This window comes from Apis cerana, linkage group LG2, assembly GCF_029169275.1.
Source record: "Apis cerana isolate GH-2021 linkage group LG2, AcerK_1.0, whole genome shotgun sequence".
Lineage (NCBI taxonomy): Eukaryota > Metazoa > Arthropoda > Insecta > Hymenoptera > Apidae > Apis > Apis cerana.
In genome coordinates, this window is record NC_083853.1 from 6957138 (window position 1) to 6974130 (window position 16993).

Consider the following 16993-nt stretch of genomic DNA (forward strand, 5'->3'; position numbering starts at 1 on the left):
TGTATCTCGCGGCGCTCCGTTTCGTTCCGTTCCTCTTTGACCGCCGACGCACCGCGGACGGATTCTTGATTTTATCTTCTCGCCTCGTCTCGTCTCCAAGACTCGAGAACAAACTATTAACGGCCGTCTGCTCGCCCGGATTCCGTAATTTATGGTGACGATTCCTCCGTTCCCTTGTACCTAACGACCCGGCGTGCATCGTTTCTTAATGCGATCGTGTGCCAGGACAGCATGCGCGCGAACGTCTCAAATGCGCCGATTTCGAGCGCGCGAATTCGAGCGTGTTAACCGACGCGGCTTCGTGGGTGTCATCTGATTTTCTCCTCGCGTGATTTTCTTCGTTGAAAGATTTTCGGGTAGGCTGGATCGGTTGAGGAATTTAATTTTATTAATTGTAGGAATGGGAAAATTTCTTTTTTCAGGGAAAAAATATGATTTTAGTTAAGAAGGAAGGCAATTTCATAATAAATTTGCTACTGATTCGTATAATAATAGTTGCAATGATAATTGTATTCGGAAAATTTAAGGAATTTAAGGAAGGATCATTTTTAAAGAAAGGGATTTATTTTAAATGATGTATAGTGGAGAAAAGATTTAAAGAAATATTTATTTTGTATACTCAAAATCTATGCAGAAACAATATTAATTTATGTATTATGCGTTCTTTTTATTTTAAAATTTTATCTTCAATTCGAAGGACAATTTTTATATGATTACTTTTATAAGAATTTGAATTTTGTGCCACAGTTTTTATTTTTATTCGGTGCTCATTTTAATTCATTAATATTTTCTATGCTTTTTTATTGCTTTCATCAGCACGAATGCATCGTGGGTGTTTCGATGTATAGATATTTCGCAGCTACTTGTAACCAAGTTGGAATTGCATCGACCAATGGGATCAGCGTGGGCGCGGCGCTAGTACAGTGGGGAGAAAGCGTCAACCAATAGGAGGGATAACCATTGAATGCAGTGATGGATCGTGGTAATAGAGTGCAATTCCGAAATGCACGTTTAGTCGTCACTAAGCGTTAACGCTGAGTACTTCGACGAATAGGTTTTTCTACGAATTTTCGTGTTTTAGTGCAATCCAGTGATATAAAATTGATAGAATCGGTGTAGTGCATCGATTAAAGATGAATTCGATCATGACAATGCCAATGGAATTGCAATTGCAATTACATCCACAAACATTCTTCCGTCAACAACAGATCCCTCTTCGAAGACACAGATCAGGTTGGTAAAATGTTTTTACATTGAAATAAATATAACTTGATACGAATGCAATGTTTATATTAAAATTCCTTCCGACAATCAGAGTTTTTATGTCAAGTCTAGTATTTAATATTGATGATTGAGTTATACGAATGAATAGATATTTTTTTGGAATGATAATACGAATTTTTTATTAATTTAAATTTTGGAAATTTAATTTTGATAATAATTAAACGAGTGATACAAGAATTCAGAATTAAAAAATCATAAGAAAATTTTAATCGATAAATTTATATATGCAATGGCTTTCTAGTTCTTATAATTTAATTGCTAAATTAATAAATTTATCACAATTTCGAGATGTTTCATTCATTTTTCTAAATTTTTCAAAATTTTATTTCAATTTAAAATTATTGTCTTATATATAGTATTCATAATAAGATAATTTTTATACGTATTACATATCTATACAAAAGTATATTTTCAAAGCGATCATATCGATCAAAAATCAATTCGAAAAACTAAAAATATCATAAGTATCGTATGAATTAGAAAATAGAAATTCATCCTCTTGCCCCTATCCGATCTCGACACCGACCTCCCATGGCAATCTCTCCAATTTATCCAATTAAAGTCGCACGGAATGCAGTCGCGTACCACTTAAGCATCACGATTGTCGATCTTCATCTTCGCGTAGTTTTTCAATTTTTTTTTTTTATTTCCCATGTGTAGCGGAAAATAATGAAAGTAGTTCCTGTGAAAAGAGGAGTGAGTTTAATACGCGTCAAGTTGGCCGCGGAGGCGACATAGATCCGCGCGAGCCTCGTTCAGGGGCGAGGATGAAAGGTGCCGACTTTCGGTCGAACGGGCAATCGTTATCTGCTCTATACAGCGGCTCGGTACCGATGTCCCCTCGGCAGGAAGAGAAAGAAGACGAACCGATGGCCGCAATTATCCTAGCCGGGGCCTAATGCCCCAACCGCAGAACCGCGAGACAAGTGCAGGGCGAATCGCTCATGCGGCCAAGCTACGACGCCTCTATAGGATCCACTTGGAAAAGGTGTTCTTCCCGGCATTCGAGTTACCTGATCCGCGCAATTTTTTGTCCCTATTTCGCTTGTCCATCTAGTGTCTATGTAGACGAAGTGGAAAGGATAACGATTTTGCAAGGAAGACTCCAATGTTCTCTTCTTTTTTCTTTCTTCTCCGTTATTCTTTCTTTGCGTGAATGATTTCTATCTTCTATTGCGAAAATATCATTCTTCTTTCTCGTCTGTGAGTATAATTTGCCTTAGTTGTTTGTTTTATCTTTTACCGGGAGTCATGGTCCCGTAGATTCGTGGGAATTATTGTTGGGAGAGTTAATGAACCTCTTCGGTACGATTCTTGACGATCCACAGCGGAGGTGTAAGCCGCTTGATTATATTATTTTCTAACAGAAGAAAAGGATGCATATTATAAGTTTGATTTTAATGATTTTATCACGAAAGGATGGGAAAGAAATGAAGATTTGAGAAGAATTTGAGAAAAATAATGAAATTAAATTTATTTAGAAATAAATATTAATTTATTGACGTCAATATGTTTCAGATAATATACCGAATCCGAACGCATGGTCAATACCGAGTCTAGGTAGAGGACCTCCCTTACCTTCGGAAGTGAAGGTTGAATTGCAAAATCGGGAATTGTGGTATCAATTTCACACGGAAACCACGGAAATGGTGATTACGAAAGGAGGCCGGTGAGTGCATGATTTTTTATCAATTATATCATTAAGAACTCAATATTCATGTTACAAATGATGTATATAAATACACGTTTTGATATATATATATATATATATTTTGTTTAATAAAAATTTTTTAGATATAACGTTAAAGTAAATCGACGATTATTCGAAAGTGAAAATAAGAATATATCTAATAGATATTTTTATTTTTTTTTGTATCTTGAATTCCGTCGGGGCTGAAATGGTCAGGCACCATGGCGACCACACCCTCTGTCGCTGCCGAAACCCTTACCGTCTTCACCTGAAAAAATGCGACCTGTTTCACGATTGTTTCCACAGTTGTATAGTTTCCACTTTTTCACTAAAGAAATTTTTTTCCTCGTTCATAATATCGTACATAGATACAACTATATATTTTAAAAACGAACTTCCTTTTCAACTCTTTGTTTTTTCTTTTCTCACTTCATGATGAAATGAAGAGACAGCTCTGTACCAATGAAAAGTAGTCACAATCGATCAATATTTCTGCATAGAAATCATTTAAGAATTTATAATCGAGACTTTTTATGCTACTTAACTTTGATAAAATCTAAAATATCTCTCATTCCAACGATGACTATCGTTTACGTACGATGAGGCAAATCGTTAGGACGCGAAGTTTCACACAGTATTATACGCAGTAGTTACGTGTCAGCCGTGGAAGGTAAATGGACACTTTTAAAGAAGGGACGCTTTTGAGCGACGATAGAGCGATTAGTTTCACGGAAGGTGGTCAAGGAAGGTCGTAAAAGTAAGGTCGTGACGACGGTGTCCACGTTTATCGATGACACCGATCTTCGAATCATTTTACGAAGGTAGATTTTGCGGGGAAAAGTCGTGGGACGGATGCAGGACGAATCACCATCACTTCCGGCCGTTCGACACCGGAAACGATCGAGCTACCGGTCACTCCTTTTCAAATGCGCAGGCGGTGGCTATCTATGATAAGATTACCGAGAAATTTCGCGTTGTATCTCGCGTAAGATAACTCGCTGATGTCAGCCAGATGATTTTGTTTCGTGAACGCGGAAATCAAAGGGGAGGGAAAACGCCAACGTGACGTGAACGTGACAAGATTGTTGAAATATTTTGTAACATCCGGTCATCTGAAACATTTACGTGTTACGAAATACAAATAAATTTTCTTTCACATACAAGTACGTGTGAAATTGATTTCAAGATTTGTCACGTGTGACGTGATATACATAAACACATGTACAATTATTGATTATAAATTTTTTATCTTTTGGAAAAATTTATCTCTTTTTGAACAAATATACATCTTTCAGGATATTCATTTTTATTATCGTATAGAAAAATAATTGCAAATATGAAACTTATTTTGAATATTTAATTTAGATATTTTGAAACGCAGAAGAATTTTTTCAAAATCATTTATGTGTGAAATCCTGTGTGTAATTAATTTAATAACTACGAAGAAAAACAATTAATCATTGTAGAATAAATCGCATAGAAACATAGTTAACGCGATAATAATATTATTATTATATATTATAATAAAAACTAGCAATAACGAATAATAAACAAATAATATTACTTTCGCAATAATGCATCCATATACTAGACATTTGGCTCGAAAGATTCGTTTCTCCGATCTTATTTTCTATTGTCAATGAGAAAGCAACACACCACGAATAATCGAGATAAAAGAAACGACTGGTCACCGACAATTCGTGGGCGGTCTCAGGTTTTACAATAGTTACGAAGGTGTTTGTCCATCCGCATATCCGTGCCTTCCGGTCCAGCCACGATTTTTCCCTTGCGAGAACACCACGTGCCAACCACGTGCATTCCGTTTCAGGCCTTGTATTCACTAATCAGTATTCCGCGTCACGATCGATTCGTTCGTTTTCCTTGTTTCCTTTTGGCGAGATTCGATACGTTTTGTTTTCCACAATCTGCCCATTTTCTTGTTCTTTTTACCTCCCTTGGTTCTTTGCTTTTGCCTCTCTCCCTCGCTTTTCACCAACTGATAGATTCACGAATGAAAATGTGCAACCCAGAAGCGTTATTCCTAGATCCTAGTCTCGTTTTCTCTTCTCCTTCGTTTTCCTTTTTCTCTTTTACAACAAGGATCCTTTCTTCTGAAGCAAAGATACGTTTTGTCTCGCCTGTTACCGATCCACTACTGTTACGTCTTTACGTACGAATCTATAGAAGGTATTCATAATTGTCGTTTTATTTCATCTTAAGTAAAAATATAAATATTTTAAAATATCTGAAATTCTTTCAAGTTCCATACAAATTTTCATCAAAATTGAATCGAATCGATAATATTACCACTGTAACGTGTATTTATAATTCAAGTTGCTGTTTGAATATAAAATTTAGTGCCACGTGATTTTTGATTCATCTAATCTACGAGATGAAAGGGAAGCGAGGCGCGTGCTGCCGTTCTGCACGCGTTGTTCTATCACGCTATTAACGGTATTATCTGCTTGTTCGATAATTTCGAGAGGCTTTTTAAAAGGACCAGACACGCTCGAATCATCGGCGCACGGGTCTTCCAGCAGACGTCGCGACGGCGTAATCCTCCACTTATAAGGGCGCCACTTTTAGTGGATTGAACGACGAGAATTGCGTCGATCCTGAGAACATATTTCTTCAACTTGAAATCAATCAATGAGTAATTGATTTCAGTTGTCACTCGATTCGTTACCCGGCGATTTCTCTTCAACAATTTAAAAATTTCATTTTAACAATGGCTAATAATTATAGAAAATATAATTATCGAAATCCTAGTACGGTATTGCGATTATGTATAATTTTCGCTTGAGACTTCAAATGTGTCTCAAATGTAGAGGATCAACGGTGATTTCTAAAATGCAGTTCGAGAATTCGATGGATTTTCCACTGCTAATTGCGTCCATTTAGATATATATCACTCCTTTTAAATACCGAGGAGTCAGGTACCATCGTAATCGAAGATTTAAACGAATCCATGGATTTAACGCCTAAGTAACTTTCACCGATTCGTAGCACAAATTCACATAAGTTTAGTCTAAAATGCGTTATGTTATTCTAATAGCTATGTAAATACAATTTACAAAATGGAGAACAAGAAAGTTACATTATTCGCAATTCAAAAGCAGACATGAGAGTGATAATCGTTGTACAGCGGGCTGTGAACTTTAGCGAAAAATAAAAGAAAGAACAAAGCCATGATGGAAAATCTGCAATTAGGTATGCAAACGTCCCGAACCACCGCAGATTGACTTTTGATGGGATTTACTCATGGGATTATCCGCGCGTTTGAAATATTTACACGAGTAAAACTTGCTGTCGGGATCGAAAGATAGCGGGCCGTGATGTTCTTAAACTTAAGACTTAAAGAGTCGCAGGAAGTAACAGCAGTTCGAGTCGTTGGTTCGGCGACGCCCACTTGTCTCTGGCACGTTAATGACTACGAATTTTTCCCTTCGTTCTCTATTTGCTTATGCTACCTGTGTGCAATAAGAGCACACTTATCGTAATGATGTCAAGAAGATGATGATGAAATGACTTTGACGTTAAGTCTTGTAAGTTGAAGAAGTCTATTTTGCACTCTATTTTAGAAACGAAAATTTAATGTGTTTGTTATAAAATGACAAAATGATAGACATATTAAGGCAAAAAGATAGGTAATTTTTTTTTTAATCTTAGGAATTCATAACTTTTAACTAATCGATGATAATTGTTTTCATTATTGCACTTTTATTGCTTTCGGTTTTTACGAAATTTGTTAGAGAATGTTATTCATAAGGGAAACTTTTATGTGATTTCGTTACAGACGTATGTTCCCATCAATCGAACTTACCATCACAGGATTAGAACGTCGTGCTCGTTATTGGGTCCTCCTCGAAGTGGAGCCGGCATCCGATCGTCGACACAAGTACGTCGGCGGCGGCAGTAGTGGTATTGGCAGTTTGGAGAAAGGTTATGGGAATGCAAGATGGACGTCGATTGGTCCAGCAGAACTGCAGCCTGGAATCGATCGAAGAATTTACTTGCATCCGGATAGTCCCGAGACTGGCGCTCATTGGATGCAACAACAACCGCTCAAATTCGATAAATTAAAATTGACTAACAACGCTGTCGATCCTAGGAATAACGTGAGTACCTTTTTCGAATTTATTAAAAAAAAAAAAAAGAAATTTATTATTGTTAGATGAAAAATTTTTGAAATTATCGATTCGTTTGAAAGATTGAATATTAATTCATTAATTCCTCCTCGATTTTTGATTTAAAAAAAAGAGTGAAAAGATTTGACGGAAGTCCGGAATAGGCAAGCAAACGGTAGCGGCATTTATCTAGATGTCCCATGTTTGGACAGGCCAGCATGTCCTTAAATGCTTCTTCCTTTTCTTTCTTTGCGCGTCTCTGGTTTCGACTCACGGTTTGCCTCCTTTTTCGAGTCGCATGTGGGAGGTCGCCACACACGGATCCACCCTCTTAGCTACTCGTTTCACTTCCGATTAGGGGCCTACTTAAAAAAAAAGGGGAACCTTGAGTTAGAGAATTCCTACTTCGTTCTCAATTAGCTTCTAACTTTCATTCCACGGATGATTCTTCCAATATTTATTCCTTTTTGAACGATATACATAAATATTTTTATTATTCTATGTATTTAGAAACAAAAGAAATTTTTTTTTATTTCTACTCCATCATTTTATTTATTTTCTTCTTAGAATATTTTATAATTTTCGATACTAACATTAAAAATTTCGCCTCTTCTTTCATTCTGCCAAATCATCTCACAAATATGTAGCATCGATAATTTTTATACCTGGCCAAATGTACATCGTCCTTTTTTTTCGACATGAGTCAACCCATATTCCTTTCTTAATGCGTTAGGTCGGCGAAATAACAGGAGGCTTCGTTAACTGGGTAAAATGACCAAACTCAGCGCACAAGAGCCGGGGTTGGGATTAAAATCTTGAAGGGAAAGTGGAAGATGCCGCGTGCACTTACCTTCCTGAGACTTAAGCTACTCAAAACGGTGCTGGGTACATCGGTTTTGCCTGTTGTCCGTGAAGAACGAAGATTAACACGCTCCACGACACCCTGTAATCGATATACCTCCCTTTCTTCGACGAATGTGTTTGTTTATGCCTCGACAGGATGAATCCTGGCCAGCTGGCTTACCCAATGGCGCCCCTAGCTCTTTCAATTTTTCACCAATATTCTGAAAATTATTTATGCGGATCTGCGTCACCTTTAATACCTGAGCAGTGATTATTAAAACGAAAGATACCTTTTCGTTTCGCACGCGATCCTTTTTCGACAATGGTTCTTCTTTTCTTCTTCAACATTCTATCGCTGTTCCTTCTGTCAATTTTAAATTTTAAATTTTTATTACATTACTTTTTATTATCAATATTTGAAGATTTTTCATTTTGTTAACATAGAGAAATATAATGGATTTCAAATTAAAAAAAAAATAAATAGATCGACGTAGCAAGAAAAGTAAAATATAGAAATGAAAATTTGAATATTAATGGACGAGTACATTGTTCTATCAATGAAGTAACGAAGTATCTAGCATGCAGGATTTATACAGGATTTTGAATAGTTCGAGAGCGTGTGATTCCGGGAAGGTTGAAGGGCCAGTCTGGTTTTCGAGAATCGCGTCTGTCTCCATCGTCGTCGGCATCCTTAGCAAGGCGCCAACTTATCTCGACGAAGCGGCGCCCTTTTAGCCGATTCTTCAAACTAATTACGAATTTAATAAAATTCTACCGGCTACGTTAGAACGTTGTCCGAATGAAGGGAATGTTTTCTCCTTTACGACAAAAAAGCGGGAATCTTCATCAGCTTTGCGCGATATACTTTCTAAATGTATCAGCGACGTGTAACTTTTTTTCAAAAAATGCAATATAATACCTAACAATATTTCATTCTTTTAAACTTATTTTACCTCTACTAAGTTAATAATTTTTGTTCACAGGTTGTTTTGACTTCTATGCATAAATATATTCCGCGAATTTGGATCATTCGTTGCGACGACGCGACCAGAATCAGCGATCTTTACAGTCAACCAGCCTCGTCCTTTATGTTCCGTGAAACCGAGTTCATTGCCGTAACCGCTTATCAGGTATCAAAAAATAATTCGAAAATTAAAAAAGAATTTATGTATAAATTAATTTATTTAATTCGTAAATATACAATTTCGCATACTTATAATTTTAGAACGAAAACATTACCAAGTTGAAAATCAACAACAATAAATTCGCGAAGGGATTCCGGGACAATGGTCAATCTAGGTGCAAGAGAAAATTTCAGGCGGAAGCGGAGAGATTGAGTCGCATCAACGACGAGGATGAGACCGTGTTTCCGGAATCTGAATCGACGAACAGAGCGAATCATTTGGATGTGGCCAATCAAAGACCAAGAACAGCCTCCAGCGAAACAGGAAGTTTGGACGACAGTGGGATTAGTAGTTGTGGAGGAGTCAGTCCACCCCTTCTCTTATCCGGAAACAGAAATTCACCGACGTCGAAGGATGTCGATCGAGAGGCGCAACCGAGATTGCACAGGCCATGGATCGATTCTTCTCCACAATTTTCGTCGCCCACGATTTCGTCCACCTCGTCGTTCAACTTGTCGCCCAGATTCTACGATTTCAATTTTCCCATGTATTATTTTAGCCTGTTTTATCCCTCCTTGGTGATGAATCCAGACTCGCGAAGTTACCGTACCAATGGATGAAACAATTTACGAAATTTCATCGATAAAATAGATGAAATATATGGTTCGATACAGATTTGTTCGATGCCTGAAATAACTTATTTATATATAAGATGAAAAAAAATACGCTAAAAGGATTTTTCCATTGCGTGTATCGAATCTTGTATCGAGGAACCAAAGATTTTTTGAAATTAGAAACCATGGAGAGTATGAAGTTTATATAACAAGACGTGTTGTTTGATTTAGTTACACCATCAATCATGTTGAAGCGAATAAAATAGGACTGAAATTTCGAAAGAATATATATATAAATATTGTACAGATTATAAGAAGAAAAAATGAAAAGAATGTCTTTCTTCTTACAAGTGATAAGATATATTTAAAATTTCACTTATATTCCTAGTAAATCATTAATATAGAACCAAAGATTTAAACAAATTCTTGACTACATTAAAAGTTCTTTATAATAGATGCATCGAATTTTTGTAATGAAATAATGAAATCTTCATGAAGTATTAAGTGATTTAATTAAACGGTAATATAATTGAAAGAATGAAGAATATATTTTTTGAATGGAAACAAGTGCTTGAAATAAGCGAATATACGAGCGACTAATAAAAATTAATGTAAATAAGTACAATCTAGTGCCTTATGAAAAGAATAAATGAATAATTATTATAAATATAATTATCATTATTAAGAATACGTGATTCTTAAAATATGCTACTCCTGAAAATGTAACGAGCATACGAAAAAATGGGAGTCTGACAGTATTACAAACGCTGTATTATTCTTTACTTATATAATTGTCAATCAAAAAAAAGCATTTATTTGTGCATATTTTTACTTATTCACTCTGTACATTACGCTCGAATACCAAAATATTTTTATCGATAATTCGTTACTTAAGATAGATTTAAATCTAATTGATATAATTTTTTACTCGTTATCATTATAATAAATTACCTTTTATACGAAAATGTAACGTAACATTTTATTATTCATTAATCATTTCCAGTTTTTATTTAAAAAATTATTTGTTATTTGAAATATAACTCTAAATAATACCTTGAATAACTTCCATTAAACATATATAATTTTTATTGATTAAATTTCTACGGAAGTATAGGTTGACAAATTCTACTTTATCTTCAAATCAAATCTTAAATACCTATCCATGAATTTATAATGAAAATTAGCTTGACAAATGTCTTGTCGTACTTCATTTGCATATATTAATTCTAAAATAAATTAATTTTAATTGAAAAAAAGAAATACTTGTGATAGTTAAATGAAATGTTATTCTCCGAAGATGACCTTGAAACAAGACCAATGTTTTTCATTATGTAATGCGGAAGATCTTTGGACAGACATATTGATAGCCGAGTTATTAAACAAATTTCAAAAACCACTGCCCTCAAGAGGAAGTATCTGTAAGAGACACGAGTTCTTGTTGTTGAAGATCGTGTCGCGTCTATGTGTCGCCTTTCCAAGGATCTTGGCAACTTCTGGTATCGATGTCTCCCGAAACACTTTTGGAACAGCAGGGCGCCGGTTCGTCGGCGCTACTCGATGATGTCTGGATTTGTCGACGAGCTTCCGTGCAATAACTTCTTTCAATATTCATTCTATTTTTTTTCATTTAAGTTCTCGGAGAAATTGCTTGTACATTGTAATGTCTCTGAACCACTGCACTTGTGCATCGGACAAATCGTGAGAATGCAAAGCACTTGAACAACACTTGCAATGACGAAATCGGTCGGAAGTCTAGAAGAACGGAAACAGATGGTACGTTGAATTTTCTGGATCTGGATTCTTTTTTAAATGCTTGTTTTTCATTATAACAATTAAAATATCGGATATTACACTAAAAAATCGAGTGAAAATATTCAGTTTTGAGTTTTATTTATTTCTTACATATGTTACATTAGATATCGTACAATAAGAAAGTACATATTAATTTCTTATAAAGAAAGATCATTATTCATCACATTATTCTTGAATCTTTTAATAAAAATCATTCTAAGAATAAGATATTAATTTAAAAACGATAAAAAAAGAAGATCTTTAAACTAAAGCTATACGAAGAATTTCTCAACAATGAAACAATTAGAATGGAAAGAAGCAAACTCTGTCGAAATAAATAACAAAACATTCAAAAAGGTAAGAACACATTTTTCATTGATAATTTTTTCTAACAATGTTTCTTAATTTGCAGGTGTACAATGTTGGGAGACCTCGAAACCGCTGTTTCTTTTTCGCAATCAATTAGAAGCAACAAATTAGAACGTTATGCAACTTTATCAAGGAAATTGGTTATCATTACACGAACATTACACGAACGTGCAAATCATTGGAACAATCGGTTGCACAACGGCGCTTCGCAAGGAAAGATTGACAAAACAGTTGTCCGCTTGGTGGACATTGTCATGAATACATTTATAGGAGGTTCAGTGGAGCGGTTAACGGGATTGATAGGTCGGTAGATCACGAACGTAAGATTTTTCCGGGTGGTATGTACCGGGGCTGAATACGCAATCATGTTCCGGAATTGGACTACACGCGTCGCGATACCGTACGAAGATCCACTTGTCCTCGGACACCTGTATGCTTAAGCAACGAGGAATACCATTCATACACTGTTTTTTTAAATATCAATTAATTCGTAATACAAACAACGTGCTATGTGTATTTTTTAACCGTGAGTGATATAATTATTTTCCATTTGAATAAATACCGAACGTTTTGTGTTAACTGGCATTCCTGATTGTTCCTAATTGTCATAAAATTATTGTACATATTTTTTTGATTAGCTAACGAGTTCATATTCTGATTGTTTTAATAATGATAAGATTATAAAACGATATAAACACGTTCCTTTGCTCACTAATGATAAATTTAAATTTCTTAACATTTTTTTCCTTATATTCTAAAATTTGGTACGAATAATTGTTCGAATATTTCTATATAAAACAAGAAAATATCGATCTATGAATACCTAATTTGTTAATAATAATTTATTAATTCTTGTTAAGAGAGTCGTCTTATTCTATTATGTTTCATGTGTTTTATGTACAGTCTTGAATTATATCCCTTTTACAATAACTTACAATAATTTTCTCGTTGTCACTAGAACGTGGCAGGCTTGTCTTCCGGTACGCAACATCTCTCGTCACCACGCCCGTTCCTATATTTAGGGCAATAAGGTGGATACTTGCTGGTGAAGCAAAAAGAGCCCCTGGTTCCGACCGGTGTGTGCTGCCCCATTGTCACATATTCACCGGCTCTGAGAGCGATCCTCGGCCCGGAAGGGCACCTCCTCGTGCACGGCTCGGCCATCGAATTCTGGCCCCCATTGTCGATGCTCTCTGCCATGTAACAAACGACCCAGACGTGACTGCACAGTTGATAATTCGGCTTGTTCTCGCAGAATGGTTGCACTTTTCCACCGTTCACGCAAAAATCCACGTGCCCCATGCGCCCACCCTCCCCGTAATATCCGGCGTTCGTGTGGATCACTTGGACGAAGTCCGCATCGCCGCTGTCCAACCGATTCACGTATCCGGGACGTACGAGGGGTCTGGCCGGGTCTAAACCGATTATTCTGTGCATCCTGAACAGTAGAAAGTTCGCCATAATCCCGCAGATATGGGCGCCTAACGAGTGTCCCACGCAGGTTGTCCTCGAGATGGGTAGACCAAGGTTTCGTAAGGTGGTCAGGCTGGCTGCTAGGCAACGAGCAACTGGACGAAGGTTCGATACGGCTGCTGGATAACAGGGTGAGGCGCAAAGGGCACCCCAATCTACCAGGAACACGTTGTAGCTGCCGTTTCGGATATAGGCGTCGCGAAGAACGGATATAGGGAGGGTGTCGTCACCACCTGAAGAAAGAAGAAAAACGGAGTTTCGACAATAGCAATGGATGTTCATGCAAATTCAATGTTCAGTTAAAGAGAGATGGAAAATTATAAGATTTGATTGACGGAAGAAGATCTTCTTTCTTCCGTTATTGGATCCAAGTGTATTAAGTAAAACGAATATTCATGCACCTGCATATCCGTGTATAAGAAGAACATTTTCTTTCGTTGGATCATAATCCTGACGCAGCCAGTCGGACTCCCTCGAGTCGAGTTCTCGCTTCGGTCTATCATTCGTGTAAAGATAGATTCGAACGTCCGGATCGGGACACGAATCTTTGTCATTCCCTCGTCTCCAGATGCAATTTTCCTTGTTGTATCGCGCCGCTACACCATTCTGGATGGCTTCCTGGATTGGGCCCTGTGGCTCCCTGTTGATACCAAAAACTCCGAGGAACAGTGCGGTGAACAAGTACATTTGCGTAGAAACGAGCATCTCGCGACAGAAGAGCTTCGCCGTAACCGTGGCGATATAAGAACTGATCGTGTGCACGGTGATTCTTCGAGTGTCATCGTCCAACTCCCACCATTTTCACCTATCGATGTTCGTTACACAATTAGGGGGCTCTTAGATGATTGGGAGGAAAGGTGAACGAGTTTGAAGCTACGTATCATCAATTATGAGAGAAGGAACGATAAATGGGGACAAGGTTTTAAAATCGAAATTAATTGTACTTATGATTTGTCTGGTATTTTTGAAGATGAAGATTTTTGAAAATTATTGATAAATATTTTATAGATTATTCTCTGTTAAGTGAGTTTTGAAAATAATTTTTACTTTGTGATGTTACAAGTTTTGAATATTAAGATTAATTTTTATTTTAATTGTTTATACAATATTTTACTTTGAATTAATAATACTTCCGAGAATCTAGAAAGATATATATATATATATATATACACACACACACACGTACATATATGTATGTGTTTTATGGAAAGTTGCGAAAGTGCATCAAGATGCCTCTAGAAACTTCGAGTGAAAATTTGGCACCCAACTTGTATCGAAATCACCGGTATTCTTCTTTTGTTTATCAATAACTAAGAGACTAATTGAAACTCAAACAGAGGTACAGGGAATGCTTTCTTTTCTTCTTGTGAAATGTTTCTCTTAAATCCATGTAATATTGATAATGAAGAAAAAAGATGAAAGTATATCAACTTATAATCACGTATGCAAATTAGGACATTGGCAGAAAGCGTGGAAAATGTACTATAAATTTAATAAGATGGAATTTTGTTAATTATATACAGGGATATATCTTAAACATTTAAAAATATCGATTAAAATTGATGAAAATTCTTAACGGATTTCATTTTCTTATGCAAAAATTTTTGTTAAAGTTTTTGAATTATTAACAAAAAACGTTGGCCAATCACGGAACACACAGACTAGTTAAGATAGTGTTGGGTATGTACTGTTGGCTGAACAAACAAGTCTAACCAACATATTGATAAAAGATTGTAAAATATAATAAAAATTTTTTTATCGAGAGAAGAATGATAAAGAAAGGAAAAGATTATAATGGTTATAAAGAAGGGAAGGAAGAGGAGGATGATAAAGAAGAAAAAAAAGAAAAATAATAAAAAAGGAAAGAAGAGAAGAGTGATAAAAAAAAAGAGGAAGAGGAGGATGATAAGGGAAAAAAGAAAGGGATAAGAAGAAGACGAAGAAGAATGTTGATAAATAAAGATCGAAAAGGAAGGTGATAGAGAAGAGAAGAAAGAGAAAAGTAAAAAAGAGAAAAAAGAAAAGGATCATAAAAAGAAAACAAAAACAGGATGATCAAAGAAGGGGGGGGGGACTGATAAGAAAAATGATAAAAAAAGGAGAGGAATTTTATTGAATGTCCTATATGAATAGCAATTAATTAATTAATTACATGTGCTTCTACATTTTTGGAACATAATCTATTACGTATATTTTGTTATACTGTAATAATATTATTAATAGTAATTCATAAATGCTTCATTAAATATAAAATATTGGTAAAAAGTATGGAAAATTGATGTTAAAATGACGTTTTAATTAAAATAGTTCATGGTTCGTTAGAGTTTTTTACTTCCGTTATTCTTAATTCCAATCGTGCAAGAAGTATTATTATTCTCATACTATTCTTAAGAAAAAGTGTGTTGTTTAAAAAATTTAAGACTTGTTTTAAAAATTTAAGATTCTAACGAAAATAATTAATTTTAAATTATTATATTATATTACTTATTTAAAAGGAAAAAATTTTATTATTCGAAATAAAAAAATAATATCTTTTGTTAGCATGTTATTGGAAGTAAATGAAATTATTCTTTTAGAAATATTATAAACACAAATTTTCATTTTTATAAATAAAAATATATAAAAAATACTTTATAAAACATATAATATAAACATTTTTCAACTATTTAAAATATTCAAATTGCTATTTCAATTATTTAAAAAATAAAATAAAATAAAATAAAATAATTAGTTTTGCATAAACGACAAAATTGATACGTAGAGGATATATTTAAAGAGAAAGTTCTCAATTCTGTTGATATATAAGCGAGGTGAAAGTATTAAAAATTTTGAGAAATTCCCATAATCTATTTATTTTTTTAAAGTATCTTAGTTTAACCTCATTTTGTATATTACATACTTGTACCCTTATCTTATATTAATATTTAGTAATATACTCATTGCCTCACTCTTCTAGTTATTCTCACGAATGTAAAATATTATATATCATTAAAATACAAAAATATATAAAATTCAAAAATCTATGTATATATGAAATCTATATATCCCAAAAATCTTGTTCCAAAAATGTAGAAATGAATTAACTAGATATTCCTGAGATAATTTTCTTTATAAAGCAACATTTTCCTTTTCTTATGAGTAATAAAAAATACTGATGAATCACAAAACGTAGATTACTCAAACTGCAATAGTAGTTGGATATATGTTAAACAAATCTAAGCAACATATTAAAAAAAAATGTGTTTTTGATAAATATTTTCGGAAACAAAATTGAATTATCATTTTAATCAAGAATAATGAAATTAATTGTATAAATTCGTATAGAATATTCGTATAGAATTTCTTCCCTTTTTTATATTGATCTTCTTTTTCATCTTCTTCTCTATCTTTATCATTATCATTTTTTTCCCCATCTTTATCATTTTTTTTTCTTTTTCCTTTTCTCTAAATATATAAATATATATATTATTTATCGTTTATTTATTAAAAATTATTTTTTTCATTTTTTTATGTTATAATTTTTCATTATTTATTATTTATTTTGAATGATGAATAAAATTGATTTATTCGTCCTATATCTGTAATAATTAATTATTATTAATTAGTTTATTTATTGTTTCTGAATAAAATATAACTTGATATAATTTTTGTTTGATAAAAAAACATTTATTATATTCA

General features: G+C 34.4%; 2 protein-coding genes across 2 annotated transcripts; one reads left to right on the top strand and one right to left on the bottom strand.

The window, feature by feature from the left end:
• Positions 1–834: 834 nt before the first annotated feature.
• On the top strand, positions 835–10647 carry LOC107996844 (T-box protein 2-like). Its single transcript, XM_017055128.3, has 6 exons — positions 835–982; positions 1082–1233; positions 2803–2953; positions 6771–7092; positions 8928–9074; positions 9170–10647. The coding sequence occupies exons 2-6, from the start codon at positions 1134–1136 to the stop codon at positions 9686–9688; spliced, it is 1239 nt and encodes a 412-aa protein (XP_016910617.1). The 5' UTR covers positions 835–982; positions 1082–1133; the 3' UTR covers positions 9689–10647.
• Positions 10648–11555: 908 nt separating this feature from the next.
• LOC107996724 (phospholipase A1) lies at positions 11556–14145 on the bottom strand. The gene is made up of 2 exons (XM_017054903.3): positions 13717–14145; positions 11556–13548 (listed from the first exon to the last, which is right to left on the bottom strand). The coding sequence occupies exons 1-2, from the start codon at positions 14018–14020 to the stop codon at positions 12797–12799; spliced, it is 1056 nt and encodes a 351-aa protein (XP_016910392.1). The 5' UTR covers positions 14021–14145; the 3' UTR covers positions 11556–12796.
• Between the last annotated feature and the right edge of the window lie 2848 nt (positions 14146–16993).